This window comes from Ciconia boyciana, chromosome 7, assembly GCF_034638445.1.
Source record: "Ciconia boyciana chromosome 7, ASM3463844v1, whole genome shotgun sequence".
Taxonomy (NCBI): domain Eukaryota; kingdom Metazoa; phylum Chordata; class Aves; order Ciconiiformes; family Ciconiidae; genus Ciconia; species Ciconia boyciana.
Window position 1 is genome coordinate 19043699 of NC_132940.1, and position 18081 is coordinate 19061779.

Here is an 18081-nt window from a genome sequence, read left to right on the forward strand (position 1 = left end):
CTATAAACGTATCTTATACACAAACATGTCTGGCAACATGTTTAAACACTATACTTCTTTTTCTGCTAACAACTTTTGAAGATCATGGGTTTTGAGAGCATATTGCATTTTCTTCAGGCACAGATACGGTTGACCTCAGTTTATATTCTGAAACCAATATATGTGATAGGACAAGGAAGTATATAAGGAAGTTGAAGTTAAATTAAAAGCAGGTATGAGCATGTATTTTATTACAGAGAATCAGACAAGTAAGATAGTAAAATCTGACTTCTTGTCACATTGAATTTTCTTTCACTACTCCATTATGGGAAACAGTATTTTTATAATGTAAATTTTATAGAACCATCCCCAAACTAAAGTCTGTGGTATTCTGCTGTATCCCCAAAGAATTACTTATACAATCCCACTGATTCAAACTCAAGCCACCATTTAATGTTACAACTCTATGCAGAATTAAAAACAAGGATCCTTTCAGACTTTAACAATGTTTTTATGTATTTTAGTCTGTATTTTGTCTGTTGGTAGTAGCTTAGTGAAATTGTCTGACATTATTGTGTTGAATTTAATTAGTCTGTTTTATCATCTGGGCAGCACCTGAAAAGAAGCTGCATGCAGCAACATTACTGGAGCACAGCCATCTCTTGCTGTACAGAAATAAGACTATTCAACTTAGAAAAGTTGGCTCCTTATGTGGATAAAAGAACCCAGGCCTCTCATGTGCACAAGAAAGGCAATATTCAGTGAGGCTGGCTGTGAATTTACAGCACACCCTCTTCTCCATGGTAACTGTATGTGGTCACTTTCATCATAGGTAATTTGGTGAGTTCCACCAGAGACCAAGTCACCCTACTTACAAGGTGAATCATCTTCTGACAGTGTCCGCCTCTTCCTAGTGTCTACACAGGGAGTCCAGATAAACTAGGTTTATCACTTAAGGCGATTCAGGTAAATGACTACAATTAGACAGCTCTTCGTAGCTATGTCTATACTTACCCTTTGGGGCATGACCTGGGATTTTGGTCCCCTGGCCATTCATATAAAGCATCTGTGGAGCAACACCACTGTTCCTGCCTGAGAGCCATCTGATTTCCATGGAAATCAGAAGATGGCGAGGGGCAGGAGGTAAACTCTGCATTCTTAAATCTTACCATGACACGGAACTGGGACGTGACTGGGATGTACATGACTAGGATTGCTGGGCTAAACATAGCAGTAATTCTGAGTTACCTCAGTTTGGAAGTTTAATTAAAAAAAAGTAATTCAGATTTGACTAAGTTTTTCTAATTCTGCAGTTAATTTGCTCTTTCTGCCTGTATTTGTTTTGAAGTATAGTCATTGTGTATCTGCAATTAATTATTGCCACAGAGACGTACTATGGTTATCACTTTTGATCTTTCAATTATTATGATTTGAAAAATGGAACAGTAACAAATGCTACCATATGAAAAGTCATTCCTTCTCCTGAGATAGAGAACACTTCAGCATATAAGGACTTCCAAATTGGTCTTCTGAAAGTGATTTAGACTTTGAAGAGTCATAGAGCTAATATGAATAATGAAGCAAAACAATGCCAAATAAAGCACTTATCTCTAGAAAAATGTTTTTGTGCCAGAGGTTCAATATTACTGTAAAGACATTGCAGTATTGAAAGATTCATATTCTGAAATCTGTGAAATGTTGTCAGCAGCAATAGCACAGTTTTGTAATTTTCCAAGGATGATCTAGGATGCTGATTTCTTGTGAAAAGCAGAGACAGGAAATGATCTTATAAACCATCTGCAAAGTACTCTGAATAGTGTTGAAAGTACTGAAATGCATTTGTTATCATGTATTCTGACTATGGATCAAATTGGAAATTAAAACCTTTTAAAAATCAAATGGAAAAATTTGAATACAGCATCAGAAAATTAATCAGCCTGAATCTTAAAGAAACCAAATAACTACTGAACTCCTGCACTGGGGAAAACTAAGAGGAAAATAAAATTTTCTTTGAAGTAATAGTCTAAATACAAACCTGCTCCTTTAAACTAACTAAAACCAAGTGGTTATATTTAGACTACACAAAAAATGAAGCAAAAATGGCAATAATGTCAATTACTTTCTAGACATTATAAAAACTACCAAAATATTTCACAGAAAAATGGAAATACACCTTCAGTGTAGAAATGGGGCCAAAAAACATCTCAGAAAGATACTTCCTTAGTACAGAGAAATAAATAGAAGCTTACCTTATTCATTTTTATGAAGACCTAAGCACAATCAACTTCCACTACAGTTGCTACCTCACAGTTCAGAACATTTAAAAGTGCAGAACCTTTTGTCTGCTTCATGCAGACTAGCAGGAAAAAGTGCAGCACCTGCCATCAGAAGCACATCCGGTTTGCAGGTGAGGCCTGAGCAACCAGCAGATGAGTGAGGTTTTGGAAAGTTGCAAGTTGTGTAATCACAAGATTATATAAATGATACCATCACAAGATTATATTAATTGCTTCCTTCCTCTCCTATTTCCATGTTTGAAGCTCAGCTTTGTGTTGCTGTGTAAAAGCTTTTGTCAAACTTGAAGAAACTGAGGAACAGCTCAATTAGTTGTTGCAAGCTAAAACCCCAGGGAAAGGCAGGATAAAAAAGGCAATTAAAGAATGCTATGTAAATATGAACTATAAATTGGGGGGGGGAAAAAAAAAAAGTGTATTTCAAGCAGCAGGGAGAGAGTCAGGTGCTTAAACATCGGCATCAAGTACCATTTTAGATGCCCTAGAGGACCTGGAACCTCTCCATGTGGGAGACCCATGCTCTTCTGGCACGGTAGACGGAGCCGAGGGAAGATTCTTTGGGGCACCTAAAATGACATTTGGCTCTGCATTCTTAAATCTCACCCTGACAGGGAACTGGGAGGCGACTAGGATGTACATGACTAGGGCTGCTGGGCTAAACATAGTAGTATAGTAATTCTGAGTTACCTCAGTTTGGAAGTTTAATTAAAAAAAAAAAAGAGACAAAAAGAGTTCTGACATACTACTAACTTCCAGATGCAATGAAATATTTGAGGTACAGCAAAGTAAGTTAGAAGCTTGGGCCTGCTGGAATTTGCACAGTCAAAAACATATTGAGTGGTGAGTGTTGAGGCTGCTTGTGCTGGGCCATTCTTTCATATGGAGAAAGAGTTATACCAGAAAGTAAGTCAAAAGTGTAAGGAAACACTGGAGTCAAGTAAAATGTTATTAGCTGAGAAAAATACAACCAGGTAGTGCAGCAAAACATGGTTGCATTTGGTTGCACCACAAACAGTGTTGCAAGAACAGACAGCTAAGGTCCCATGTGTGATTTTAACATTTTAATTCCACACATTTTGAATAATTAACAGTGAAAATTAACATTCTCTTGGATTTTAGGCAATATCAAGTATTTTTCTAACTATTGAATTTGCAAGGTCTACTGTTCAAACACTAGAGCTACAAGAAGATACCAAATCCAATCCTTGGTTGCCTAAATCTGTACGGGGACGCAAAAATGTCAATTTTATGACCTCGGGTATCAAAGTGAACAGCCAAACACAACTTTCGAATATTGTTTATAGACATTTTACAACTGGTTTGTTGAGAGTCTGGAAACACATTTGCTTGAAGGAAGATGCACTTTTTTTATGAATGAGTTGATAGTGCTGTCAAAAGGAATATAGTCTAGAATACCTTACCATTCTATTACTTTTACTTGTAAATCTAATTACTTTACAGAATCAGTGCTATGAAAAATTCAGCATTAGATAAACTGAAAGACAAAACCAAAAAGCATTAAGATTTCTGAGGCAAGAGTCTTCATTAATTTAAAGAGTACTTGTGAGCAGGGCATGTAATAAACAGCTTACTTTCCCTTATGTGATTTTTACTTTATCTATAAAAGCACCACAGTTGGAGAACTATTCTGCTTTGACACATTCCAATATTTTGATTTGTAATCCTGAAAACAGCAAGGTCAACGAACAAATATTTAAGCACTTTTCAAAATAAGGTAATAAACCTACAATTCCATAAATTAGACATCAATTTTGTTATTATCTACTCTGTGCAGCAATCCAGCTATTGGTAAATAGGTATACAACAGAAATAAAATTATCTTAACTGGATTTTGAAGGCTGCACTCTGTAAGAACAACTGCAACTTTTTTTCCCCAGCACTTACAATGTATATTGTTTATATGTTTTACAAAATACCATCAAATATTCCAAGAAAGGGCTTGACATCATTGATTTCATCATCAAGAAGATACCTAATGAAGATTAAGCAAACAAAAAAATTAAATTAGGTATAGTACATCAAAACCTATGAAATTGAGAACACTATACAAAGTATAGTCAAGAGATACCAAGAGAAGCAAAATAATTTTTAAGTCTTTTCCTTTCTAAGAAACTTTAATTGCTACTATTATTGTGAAAATTCATCCTTTTAAAATGAATATTATAAATTAACATATTGCCTAAAGGTCTGTGTTCCATGAAGAACTAAGCACTGGAACACCGAGGCAACAGAAAAACACACAACTTTTTATTACCTGGCATCCACTTCTTTTTCCTGTTCTTTTGTGAAAATAAAAAAATCCTCTTTCCTAGTAAATTTAGAAGAGTCTGAGATTATTTTTGAGATCGAAGAACACTGTATGTTTTCCAGCTCTTGTGAAGGATTTGAATGCTTTTTCCCTTGAAAACTGAACTGCAATGTAAATGTTAAGAAGTGTATGTGGTTAAAATAACTAACCAAAAGAGAAACTGACAGATTGTTGAAACTGGCAAATTGTTGTAGTATGTAGTACAGATATTTATATTGATATTATGGTGTTTGACAAAGACCAAGCACATGATAAATATAATTATATACTTGGATGACTTGTAGAATTACAATCAAGTTGAGTAAATAGTTTTGAAGTCATGCTATATAAAGTAAATTCAAGTCCTAGTTCTTTGTATCATGAATATCACACTGAACACAGGATGCATGCATGTTTGGACAACACAGAAAAATTGAGAAATTCAGTATGTCCAAACTGATTCATAAGTCAGGTAAGGTAAATATATTTACACATTAAATACTCTAATTACAGGAAATTCTGTTACCAAAATATTTTTACTCACCATATTTATATTTCCACTCTGTACAGATAAATTTACTTTTGATGTGCTATTAACCACAGAAACAACTGAGTTCTGAATACCGGTCTCCTCTTGTAACGTGCTTAAACTAAAAATATCAAGTTGAAACATTGAAGTATTTTTACAGAAGCGCAAAATTTACTTTTCAGTTCAGGTTTTTCTATTTATTTCCCTCCACACTTAAATTTAAAAAAATTTCAATTCATTCAACAATTCATACCTTTTAAAAGTTGAAATTTTACTCACTTTTATGAGTGAACAACCTTCTATACATTTAATTATGCAGATACATGTGAAATACAGACAATATTTTAACTGAATAAAATTCTAATAAATTATATAATGCTTACTCTTTTGAAATGTCATTTGTGGCTTTGCTTCTTGTATACTGGCAAAGTGGTTCACACTCATCTGGAATATGAAGGCAGATATTTCCATGTTCCATATAAGAATGAAAGTTTTAAAAACTAAGTCACAAAACAGCCGACCCCCCTTGTAAATATTTTACATAATATGATAAATAATAGTTTGAAAATTAATCAAATGTCTTAACACTTGAAATATTTCTTCTGTGGGTTTTGGGCTAATGTAAAGATAAGCAGAGATAAGCAGTCAGATAAATTAACAAATATGCAGTTGCAGGCCATCAAAAATTTTTTTAGTTATGACTTTTCTCTACTCTCCCTTCTGTATTAGATTTGTCTCAATAAAGGTGACATTCAAGGTAGAGTAATAAACCTGGCGGTCAAGTCAATTAACAAAAAAATTTCAGGTAGTTCTATTCATTGTATACTATAATAAATTATTCTCAAATAATAGCTTGTGAAATAATTTGTACATAGGAAACAAAGAATTTTGTTAAAATAACCTTACCTAATTCTCTACTGGCAAAGTTGCTAGCAAATATTAATTTCTCGTCATCAATATCATCCCAAACATCATCTCTCAGTTCAAAATCCATATCCAAAGCATCTGAAAAACAAGATCTGCTTTTATCTGTATCAGTCAAGTTACGCATTAAGGATTCTTTAACTTTTTTTTTAATGCTGTATTGGGTTTGCGTGGCAAGGTTTTGGTAGTGGGAGGCTACAGGGGTGGCTTCTGTGAGAAGCTGCTAGAAGCTTCCCCTATGTCCAATAGAGCCAATGCCAGCCGGCTCCAAGACGGACCTGCCACTGGCCAAGGCCGAGCCCATCAGTGACAGTGGTAGCACCTCTGTGATAACATATTTAAGAAGGGGAAAAAAAACCAAACCTGCGCAACTGCAGCTGGAGAGAGGAGTGAGAATATGTGAGAGAAACAACCCTGCAGACACCAAGGTCAGTGAATAAGGAGGGGGAGGAGGTGCTCCAGGCGTAGGAGCAGAGATTCCCCTGCAGCTGGTGGTGAAGACCATGGTGAGGCAGGCTGTCCCCTGCAGCCCATGGAGGTTAATGGTGGAGCAGATCTCCCCCTGCAGCCCGTGGAGGACCCCACACCGTAGCAGGTGGATGCCCAAAGGAGGCTGTCACCCCATGGGAAGCCTGTGCTGGAGCAGGCTCCTGGCAGGACCTGTGCACCCATGGAGAGAGGAGCCCACGCTGGAGCAGGTTTGCTGGCAGGGCTTGTGACCCCGTGGGGGACCCACACTGGAGCAGTCTGTTCTTGAAGAACTGCACCCCACGGAAGGGACCCACGCTAGAGCAGTCTGTTCCTAAAGGACTGTACCCTGTGGAAGGGACCCACACTGGAGCAGTTCATGAAGAACTGTAGCCCACAGGAAGCCACACTGGAGAAGTTCATGGAGGACTGTCTCCCATGGGAGGGACCCCATGCTGGAGCAAGGGAACAGCATGAGGAGTCCTTCTCCTGAGAAGGAAGGAGCGGCAGAGACAACGTGTGATGAACTGACCGCAACCCCCATTCCCCTGTGCCGCTTGGTGGGGAGGAGGTAGAGAACGTGGGAGTAAAGTTAAGCCTGGAGAGAAGGGAGGGGTGGAAGGAAGGTGTTTTTAAGATTTGGTTTTATTTCTCATTATCCTAGTCTGATTTGATTGGTAATAAATTAAACTAATTTCCCCACGTTAAGTCTGTTTTGCCTGTGACAGTAATTGGTGAGTGATCTCCCTGTCCTTATCTCGACCCACAAGCCTTTCATTATATTTTCTCTCCCCTGTCCAGCTGAAGAGGGGGAGTGATAGAGCGGCTTTGGTGGGCACCTGGCATCCAGCCAGGGTCAACCCACCACATATGCCATTGTCTCTTGGCTCTTCTCACTCACAAACACTGAATGTTTCCAAGAGAAAGCTGTAATACATTTGTAATGGACGAGTACAACAAAAACTCTTCTGTGTTTTATGACCAGTTGTTCAATCTATTGAAAGGAGGATTGTCACATATGCACTTTTTCCTCGGTGTTATTTTGAGAAAAGTTATCCTCAGTGAAGATTCTAGAAAAACAGGCCTTATACAAATCACTGCAATTTCATTCTTTCCCTTTGTCAGAAGCATTGTTTGATTCCAAATTTAATACTTTTAATTCAGTCCTTTCTTCTCTCCAGAGTTTTCCAAAACACTCTGAATACTGTCTTCCTCCCATACATCCAATGCCTAAGAACTAGCCATGACAAACACGTTTTCAAGCATTGTTGTTAAAATTCTTAAAATGTGGTAGTTAATGTTTTAAAATACTTTTGTTCTGGTGCAAAGACAACTTTCCCGCTTCCTCTCCTACTCTCTTTACCTTTTGTTTGTTGTATTCTCTCTTTTCATCACCAGTTCAATTCCCTGTGCTAATTTTTTTTCATCTCTCTTCTGGCATACTACCCTCCAGCATCAGACAGTGCTGGAATCTTCATGCTGGTGTCATGGCCCTAATATGTCTAAGAAACCCTGGTCCAGGTCTCCCTTTCAACAGAGGGGGAGCAGGACAGGCTCAAATCAAAAATCCTGTTCCACAGACACTGCCAACACCAGGAAGGCACTGCTATTGTAATTTTGGATGTGCAGTGTCAGCATGGTGCATTATTGCACAGACACACAGACTTTAAATAAATTAGAGGTTTAGGTTACTACAATTTCACAGTATATTCTCAATTACCTACTTTTTTTTAAATGGAATTGAAAGATACTGTATTACAGATGCAGTTAACCCTATAAAAATCATATGAACTGATGCCTTATTTCATTAGAACTATTTTTGGTGCATTTTTTAAAATACAGCCGGCGCAATCAATATGGCCAAGGTTTCTACTACTGTTCAATGGAGATGGTTTTTAGTCAGCAATACCTACTACGTCCCCTTGATCCTGTATGATTTGCCTCAAGATGTTCTCGAACATAGACTATAGCTATACTGGAATACCCATCCGTCTTCCCATGACTTTATTCCTTTAACACAATCATATCATACACTAAACCGCTCACCCCCCTCCCTGAAACTGGTGGTATGGCTATGTAACAGTCTTCCATCTTAAGACTAGATAACAACTATAGCAGGTAAACTAGTATGGCAGGAAAATAGGAAGCATTAATTTAAAGGAATAGGATTAAAATCCCATCATCAAAATATTAAGTAAAAATGAAATTATACAGTATAGCTGCCAACACTGAAGGCGGTATGAACTAAAAAAAGTTTCAATTCATTTCAGCACAGTGTTTCTTATATGTCTGAGGATGATCTAAATGTTGGAGCTGTTACTTATTAACCAAATTCATCAAAACCTGATTCACATTGATCTACTTGTATAGAGGAGGTGAGGAGTGAGGAGAAACGTCATAGTTATATACTGATAATGAAGACTGATAATTTTAACACCAAATGTAGTAACATTTGTGGCCTTTCCAGTGGAATAGAAACAGAAAGAAGAATTTTTTTTCCAGATAAGAGATGTTTTCTAGTTATGAACTCAGTTACTGAATGGTCACATTTTGTCAATTAACAAACAAAAGCTCATATTTCACTAACTTCTTCCAGCAGAAAGGGAAAAGAAGAAAATGTATCGATATAGGGGTAAAATACCTCTTGTATTACAAGCAGCTTCAGTGGAAATACATTACAGTCATAGCCTTCAGGAAGTATTTATAGATTTTGACCCTCATATATTTGGTCATTACTATTTTACTTAAAGGTACATTTAGATGCTTACATCTACATTAGAAATTCTTACCGATACCAGAAAGAAAGCCAATTAAGGCCACTATATTTCCCTATACATTCAGTGTTCTATAATGCTATACTGGTTGCTGTAGTGATTTCAACAAGTTTGAGTTTACAAGTATATTCAAATCAAAACAGTGAAAATCATAATTTCAAACATTAGCAATAACTTACTACTCTTTCCATAATTCCAGGATTGCAGTTGTTTCTGAGATCCTCCTAAGCTATTAACATTATCTACCTGGTCCACTGAAGGTGATGGTGATGAAGACGACTGTTTATTTCTACACCTATTAAAAAAAAATAAATCAGTGACATGCCAGTAAAACAGTTGCAGGAATTTGCAAAATAATTTTATTCAGAAAACAGTTTTTAGTTGTTACAACTGAACATGCTATCTAAAATAAAAGATTTCATTTTTGTTACTTATATTAATCAGTACCTTGGCAATGCCGGCAACAAAGATTTAGGTGTAAAAACAAATTGTTTGAGATCCACATTTTGAGCTTGATTTAACATCTGCATCTAAAGAAAGCAGATTATTGTAACTGATAAGATATAAACATATTGAAAATAGTTTTTTAACAATCTTAATGACATCATTAATACTGTATCAAGTTAGCATAATTTTTAAAGATCATATATAAAATCTTTCTGATGTCTGCTTATCTAATGTAATCAGTTAAAAAGGTTTGAATTACATGCTTCTAGTGGAGTTATCCAAGTACCCTGGCAAAGTCAGGCTGGTTATCCCTAACTGTCATCTGTATTAGCTATAGGCTACATCATTCTCTATTGCAAACAAACAAGCAAACAAAACTGTGAGGAGGAAATAAAACACTCCAATATCTCAAATGCCATTCTTGGTGAAGAAAGAACTAGTTTAGTACTACACTCAAAGGGATAAAGTGTAAGCCATGAAATCTTTCAGAGGTTAAAAACTAACGTGGTTGGTTTTCTTATAAACACGTGGATCTACTTGTCAATGCAAAAAGATCTCTTAGTAGCATTACTCTGATAAATACCACTATTTGTTTTCATTCAGGTAATATTTTGCCAAAACTAAGTCACAGTACAGTACCTTCAACGATGCCTCTGTACCTCACCCACCACATCTATCAAATGCCATAAAAGTAAAAACAAAGAGTACATGCACAAAGTGGATCACTGGAACCATTCCAAACAGCAGCAGAACCTCTCAAAGATTCCTGGACCTTTGGTACCTTTGTACTTCTTTGCTTTTTGTCATTCCACACAGAAAAGACAAACTTGAATGTTCATATTTAGTTATAAAATTATCTCTGCAAACAAATATATACAAATACATGACAGATTAAAATAAATCTATTCAATGGCTAACTGTATTCAAGTGAACCTTTAACCGTTTTACTGGGGGTACAGAAGAAATTGAGTTCCTGCTCCTTAAATCAGCTAGGTACAAAGAAAACTTTGAATCTCCATTCATCTCAGACTTTGGAGGTACTCCAGTTTTACCTGAGAAAAGGAATGAAAATAATCTTCAGGTTAGTTTAGAAGGGATAAATCCTAATTCTTTCCAGATCAATGGAAACTTTGCCACTAAGCTTAGTATCTTTTATTAAAAGATCCCAAAAGATTTAACACACTAATTAAAAGGTTTAACATACCAATATTTATATAAAAGCGTAACAAGCTTGGCATTGCTCTTAAATCATACACTAGATGCTCTGAAAAATATTATTAATCATTGTAGTGCCTATAGAAGTGTTATTGACAAAACTTTTTATTACTGCTTTTATGACTGTATCATAGCAATAACTCATGCCTGACTCTCTTGCTTACATTGCTTCTGTTAATGTAGCTATTGGTATCAATGAAGCTATTCTAAATTATATTTGTCTAAAAGTAACAGAAATAGTAGATTTAATGAAACTCACAGCAGTCATGTCCACACACATCTTTATTTTTACAGCGATGGTTGCATTCTCTGTTCCCATATTTCTTGTAGGTAATCTCTTGTTTAGATCTGCCTCCTAGATAAATATAATACAGAAATACCCTTTTTTAATTTCATATGTAGTGTTGAGAGAGTACTTCATGCAGTAAAAGATGGGCTAGAAATAATCTGGGTGACTAGAATTTTGTTGTCTTCAACAAAACTTTGGGCTGCTCCAACAATGTAATTGGAAATAAATTAATCAATGCTACTGAAAAAACAGAGAAACTACTACATTCCCAAATTCAAGCAGTAATATTAGATACCAAACACCCATGATTTTTCTTATTTTCAAATTCATCAAAGAATTGCACTGTAGTACCTGACAAGTGGAAGCAGCAGCATTGTATTTTTATTATACTTGAGAAAGGAACAGTATGGATAAGTAAAGATCTACCTCTCTACTGAAAGCAAAATTAAATTTTCTGTTGACTTTGGTATTAGCCAGATGTTGTGATCTGACCATTTACCTGTATCTACTTTTGCTGCTGGCAGACTTTGTGGTGAGCCATAACACATATCAAGTGAAGACTCAGCTTTCAGTTTTTGATTTGTAACCACTTTACTTCCCACTGTTGTCAGTGTTAAGTAAAAGGCTGTATATGCTTGCTGTATATCAAGGCCCACTGTGAAAAAAAGACAAAAATATTTAAAATTGCTATAAACTGTTTCTAAACTACTGATTACCTTCAGTTTTCTAAAGAGTTTAAGAAAATATAAATGTTTATTAAAAGATCATGGAAATTTGTTATGATAATGTACCATTAAAAGCACACTATTATATGAATGGATTCTTTATGATTGAGATAAAAAAAATCAAACATTTTCAGAATTAAAGACATGGTTACTAGATAAGTAACAAAATTAGTCCCTGTAACAGAATTTTTCTGTATTGTTTTAACATTGTTTTAAATTGCCATTTATCTATGGCTTTGCACTGCCGATATAATTTTTACTTTAAAATTGTACTACAGTCTGTTAGAGGAGTATCAGCAGCTCTGTATTGGCAAAGGCATAAAATGAGTATGTTGATAGTATTTTTTAAGTTGAATGCTAATGATAGTTCTAGTTCTAATTAAATGAAGACTCATATGAGATTATGAAAGACACCATTTGTAAAAAGAGTATTTGTCTTTTATTAGGCAAATATTGCTGGAAAACCAGACAAGCTTTTAAAAAAATGAGAGATTTCCTTCATGTCTGAACAGAAGCAGACTTTAAAATAAGTAGAGACTAGGAAGACCTGCTTTTAGTCTAACTCCACTGTTACCAATTTCAGAGAAATTAACTGTTGTGTTGAGTTTTACTGAACTCAGTATAACTTGTAGATTGCCAAGTAGTAATACAAGGACAATTTTTTCTTCATCTCTGGTCAGAAAACTCTCCTTTTTCCTGAGACACAGGTTTAGCCATAAGAATACAGGTTAATCCAGGTTTTATTATTGTAATAGTCTCAATATTCAATGTTCATAATGGAAGCACCAAATATACTTCAGTTAATCTAGCACATACCAATCTTCTTTACAGGTGGGGCATGATGACAGAATTTAATACAGCCAGTCTATTTTTAAATTGTATTTCAAAGTTCTGTGTTTCAAAGTCCTGTCTCTCCTCATCTGCTGCTATAGTTCCAATTCCATGGAAATTGACACTGAGGGGACCAATGTTTAAATCTACACACGTTAAGGCACAAAATTTTCCACTGTAGAAATTTCTTGCTACTGAAGTGGAGATGAATCCATATGTATTTTTTTTTTTTTTTTAATCACAATGCAAAACCTAACCGTTCACAAAGACAACACTTCCCAGCATAAATAACCTATCAACTTGATAGGTTATCCCTACTGAAAGTTAATTCAACTTGAAGGCGAAGGGCAAAAGAGAATCCTAATCTGTATCAACAGAGCAAAATACTATCACCTAGTAACAGCTTTGATGTTTCCCCGTTCATTAATATGCTAGTAAATGAAACAAACAGATATGTAATTAGGTAACACTCAACCCAGTAAAAAACATGTAATAGAATTCTGTTTCCAGATCAGTTAATTTTATTATACTTTTGGCTTGATATAAAGTGTTTTAATAATTTATTCAAAATTATTTTGCAGTTGTGTTTAAATTAAAAGCATACCAATCAACCTACCATAATCAGAACTAATTAAATTTATACTAATGTCCTCAGATTTAAGAGCTCTTTTCACTTCAATTTTCTTCGTCCAATTTCCAGTTTTCAGCAGCACAGAATCCCTGTATTGTATCAGTAAAGTTTTGTTAGACATGGACAATGAAAACAAGACTGTATACTATGGCATCTGTAAACAAGTGAAAGAACCTTTATTTGGTCTTAGTTCTTGGATTTTGCTTGATAAGTGGCCTAAGAATAACCTCCCAATAATATATGATTTACGGTCATAAGAGAGACAGGATCCTGCAGATCAGTTTCAGTTCTGCCAAAAGTGCCAGACTTCAGCCAGAACTCACGTGATGCTCACAGTTGGAAAAGATTTTGTTCTTTTCCCATTTGCTCCAAGCATATCTTAGCCAACTGGAGAATTTAATTCCATCTCTGAGTGAAAAAAAATTTTGACAATATGATATAATTAAAGAAATTTAGCTAATAAGAATAAGTAACAACTTGAGAATTTATCTTTTTAATAGGTATTTTACTTGTTTTATATGTATGTGGAAATTATTATGACTTCCATAATATGACATCAATGTTGTACAGATATTTACACATACTCTGTACTGACAAGCACACTGGCATGTTTCGGGGGGTTTTGAATCTTGTGCAGCATTTTAAATGACAACAGTGACTAGAAAATGCTGTAGGATAACGAATAATTTTGTATCATTTGGCATCAGTAGAAAGTATTGCAAAAACTGCAAATCAGAGAAAGGATTAAAAGCCAACACCCTTAAAAGATGCGAGGCAAAAAAACCTGATCATACATACATAATTTTCTGATTAAAAATGACTTGGTTGTCAGCATCTCCTATGACCAATGTAACATAGTGAAAGTCTGTCGCTGTTCTCTTTGTCTGTAGCTGCTCATAGTTCGTTAATTTGATGGTTACTAAGATTTCAGCCAATGTATCACTGTATTTTGGAAGCTAGGAAAAAATGATACAGAAGATGACATAACTGCTAAAAAATGCAAAGTAAAATATATGCCCTTCCATAAATTTTTAACTGTTGATACAAGCACAAAAGCTCAATTCAAGCAATTTCAATTTGTGGTACAATTTTTATTTGTTGTTCTGAGACACTATTATACAGTACTACATTAAGCCCCTGAAAAATCCTCCTCTGTTCAATGGAAAGAGAAAGATGCAAGAAGAAAAACAGGTATATTTTGACTTCCCAACATTCCTCTATAAGATATTTATAATTGTTAAATCTTTCTTATGAGAATAACTTTAGAGATATTAATCTGGTATTATGTGAAATGAAAAACTAAAATAGAACTGATCATTATAACAACAGTATTTCACACATTTATTGAGTTTTTAACTTCAAAGGTGTCTTCATTTGTACCAACTTCACAAGACACTTTAAGGCTATTTTTCAAATTTTGCATTTCAGAAAGGTAGAGTGGCTACGTGACCTGTTTAAAGCCAAAATGCATATCAGAACCTCAAAGCTCTTGATTGCACATGGAATTGCACCCTCCCTTGGAAAGGGTACCAGCTAGGTTAATGTAATAATTTACTGTTTCTCTATATTCCTAAGTGTGACATAGAAAATAAACATGAGTTAATGCTTCTTCAGTAAGTTTTACATGAATGTTTTTCTGTCTCTAGGGTTTATTTATATTGAAGATAGAAGAGACCTCTTAGACTCACTTATAATGCTAGAATGTGGAATATACTGGTTTGCATCTGTAACATAAAATGCTATGAGAGAGAGAGAGACCAATGTATTACATGGAGTGTCTATTCCAAGGCTCTCCTTTGATGTTTAAGAGTTTGATTATACATGCTAAGGTGGAAGAAGGCCACGATATTGTGTAATCTTCTATCAGTGAAGGCTCAAAATTTCTTTAAGTCAGTATTTGCTCTTTCATTTAATAATATCAGCATAAACCCATAAAATAAATAGGAAAGAATTTACCTGTTCAATTTCAAGTTCATATTTTGGAAGGTGCAAAACAGATTCTTTTATCTGGTTTCCAAAAGGAGGATGTCTGTTTAAAATCTGCAAAGATTTAATTTCATTTCTGATACATACAGCTGATCAGAGATGTCAACAGAAATATAAATCCAAGGAATCAAAGTCACCAGAGTAATTATTGTATCAACAAAAGCCCTTATCACTCCTGGTTCTCTACTGTCAGTGATGCCCAGAATAGCAACATAACCAAAAGAAAATTCCAATACTTTTTCATGTTGCTATCACTTCTGTTCAGGTAACAGCCAATGAACTAGCCAATGACCTCAAAACCTGACTACTCAGGTTTTATATGAGATGACTCTTCTATGTTGCCCTAGCTTTAGTCAAAACAAATGACAGGAAAACTGCAAAAGGGGGCAGAAAAGAGAAAACAAATTCCTAAAGGCAAAACAGAAAAACCCAAGTATGATCAATTTCCTTTAGAAATCCGTTGTATCTTCCAGACACTGGAAAAACAGTTTCCTCAGAAAAGAAGCCAAGAGGCAAAGACTTGTCCCGGGGTAAAATCTAACTTCCCTAAAATAAAGAGTGCTTTATAGATGATTCAGAAGAATTTTATTCTATGACTAACTAAAACTAGCAATAATGGAAATTCAGGATTCTCATAATTAACATACGTTAAGAGAAACTGTAAATACATATTCCCTTTTATATTTTTTCTAACTCCTAAAGGGGAAATGCATATTGTCCTTTGTTTCAAATCATGTTAATGATTAAATTCTACATATTTAAGCAACTGCTTTCCAAAACCAGCCGAATCAGTGAAATAATCCACATTAAATTTGCTAAACAAAACATCATACACATTTTCAAGGAAAAATAGCAGTAGCCACATTTTTTTTAATTCACTAGTATAAATGAATAAACCACTTAAAGCACTCAATTTTGCTGACAATCATACAGCAAATATATATTAAGCATACTGCTTTTACTGGTAACAGTATTAATACTCAATATTTTCCTTATCATATTTATCTGCGTACAAAATAATAAATTACCAATTCAAGTTCCCTTGCATTTGTGTCTTCTATTTTTTTAAATGAAGTCAGCCCAGCATTTACCATAGCATTTGACAGCGATACACCTGTGAAAAATTTAAGTTTTATGCTCTTAAATGACAATCACTATCCTCAAATTATTCTCAACAACTGCATTATAGTAGGTAAAACCAAAGCAGAAATCATTTTAGAGTATGTTTGTCCCAGCTTTTTGCCCAGCAAATCACTAAATTTCTTTTCAGTTGATTAAATATTTTAGTATTATTTAATTTCACTTATCCATTAGTAAAGAGAAAAAGAAATGCAATACAAATCAAACATGAAAATATTTCATATTTCAATACTGACAATTTTTAGTTACATTTTCTAGAGTAAACCAGATTTTAGATCATTTTCTACAAGAATCAAGAAACGTGTTCTGCATATATATGATGAAAAAAAGCACATCACAGCATTCTTTGTCTCTGAAATTTTTTCCCTATCGAAGGAATTACTTAACTATGTTAAAGTCATAAGGATCTCAATGTTTTTGAGCAAGCTAATAACAAAATTCACTCAAAAAAAATTATAATCTTCTAGGAATCTTTGCAGATTTAGCAAAAAATTTTCCCATGGCTTTGGATGCCACAAAAGCAGACTGGCAGAGAATTCCACATACAATCTTATTCCTCTTCGTGATTCCCAGTTCTTTTAAACTTCCAGTGAGATTTAGAGTCATCACAGCACATGAAAAGGCATTTCCCTTACCTGGAGCTACAGCCTACTACAATAACTGCAATGATTTTAGATAAAAGATAGAATAAGTATGTGGATTCTTCACACGTAATTCTGCAGAAACAGTAAAAGAGATCTGAAAATTAAGTGGGAAACCTCTCAAGAGACTCTTAGGTTGCTTCTTGGAAGATGTTACAGCAATCTTACAAGAAAAGACTCATTTCAACTCAAGAAGTTGATGATTTAGAGAAACAGAAGACCTTTCGTCCTTTTATGTATATTTGAACACCTTTTGGGTCTGAGTTAGGGAAAGCATCTTCTACCATCTCCCCTCTCCTTTGCAGAAGCTCTGCAAACAGTCCGAAGACTGAAGACTCTCACTTATTACTTCTGCAGTTAGAGCTGTTGCCTTGTTGCTTTGTAAGTGAAGCTGAAGACGAGTTCTTTTGTCATAATTCCTAAAATGGCAGAAGGGTTTCCACCAGTGCAGAAAATACAAGATATAAATAAGACTTTTTCTCTTTGTCTTTATCTATTTCTGAGGAAGAAAAAAAATGGAGGTGGAAATCAAACTGAACAAGTGGTAAAGGTGATAAAATCCTGTACAGCGACTGATTATTATTCTGTCTGTCAGAACAAGCAAACAGAAATCAAGCATATCATACAGCAACAAGAGGGAGCATCATTATTGGACAAAGGTAACAAATTGAGATAGTTGTAGAAATGCAGTAAGAATTCAACTGAATCCTCAATCTCAGTAAGGCCAAATGTCAGTTAAAGAACAGTCACTCTTATAAAGGAACTACTGATTACTAAGGCTTTTTTAAGATTCAAAAAATAACATACTGAGATAAGAGTTTAAAAATTAGGGATTTCTGAATATGTTACATGGTATCAGTAAATTTCTGTGAGCTCAAACAATTCACTTAACTTCACAAA

At 34.9% G+C, this 18081-nt stretch overlaps 1 protein-coding gene across 1 annotated transcript in view; it reads right to left on the bottom strand.

The window, feature by feature from the left end:
* Positions 1-4199: 4199 nt before the first annotated feature.
* The window catches only part of HFM1 (helicase for meiosis 1), a 40249-nt gene continuing 26367 nt past the window's right edge, over positions 4200-18081 (bottom strand). The window contains exons 25-38 of the mRNA XM_072867644.1: positions 16429-16514; positions 15371-15454; positions 14213-14370; positions 13400-13503; positions 11727-11882; positions 11198-11293; positions 10657-10775; positions 9724-9806; positions 9456-9571; positions 6017-6115; positions 5494-5554; positions 5126-5231; positions 4549-4706; positions 4200-4266 (exon numbers count right to left, since the gene is read on the bottom strand). Coding sequence (XP_072723745.1) covers positions 4200-4266; positions 4549-4706; positions 5126-5231; positions 5494-5554; positions 6017-6115; positions 9456-9571; positions 9724-9806; positions 10657-10775; positions 11198-11293; positions 11727-11882; positions 13400-13503; positions 14213-14370; positions 15371-15454; positions 16429-16514 — 1493 coding nt within the window. The remainder of the gene's footprint in view (positions 4267-4548; positions 4707-5125; positions 5232-5493; positions 5555-6016; positions 6116-9455; positions 9572-9723; positions 9807-10656; positions 10776-11197; positions 11294-11726; positions 11883-13399; positions 13504-14212; positions 14371-15370; positions 15455-16428; positions 16515-18081) is intronic.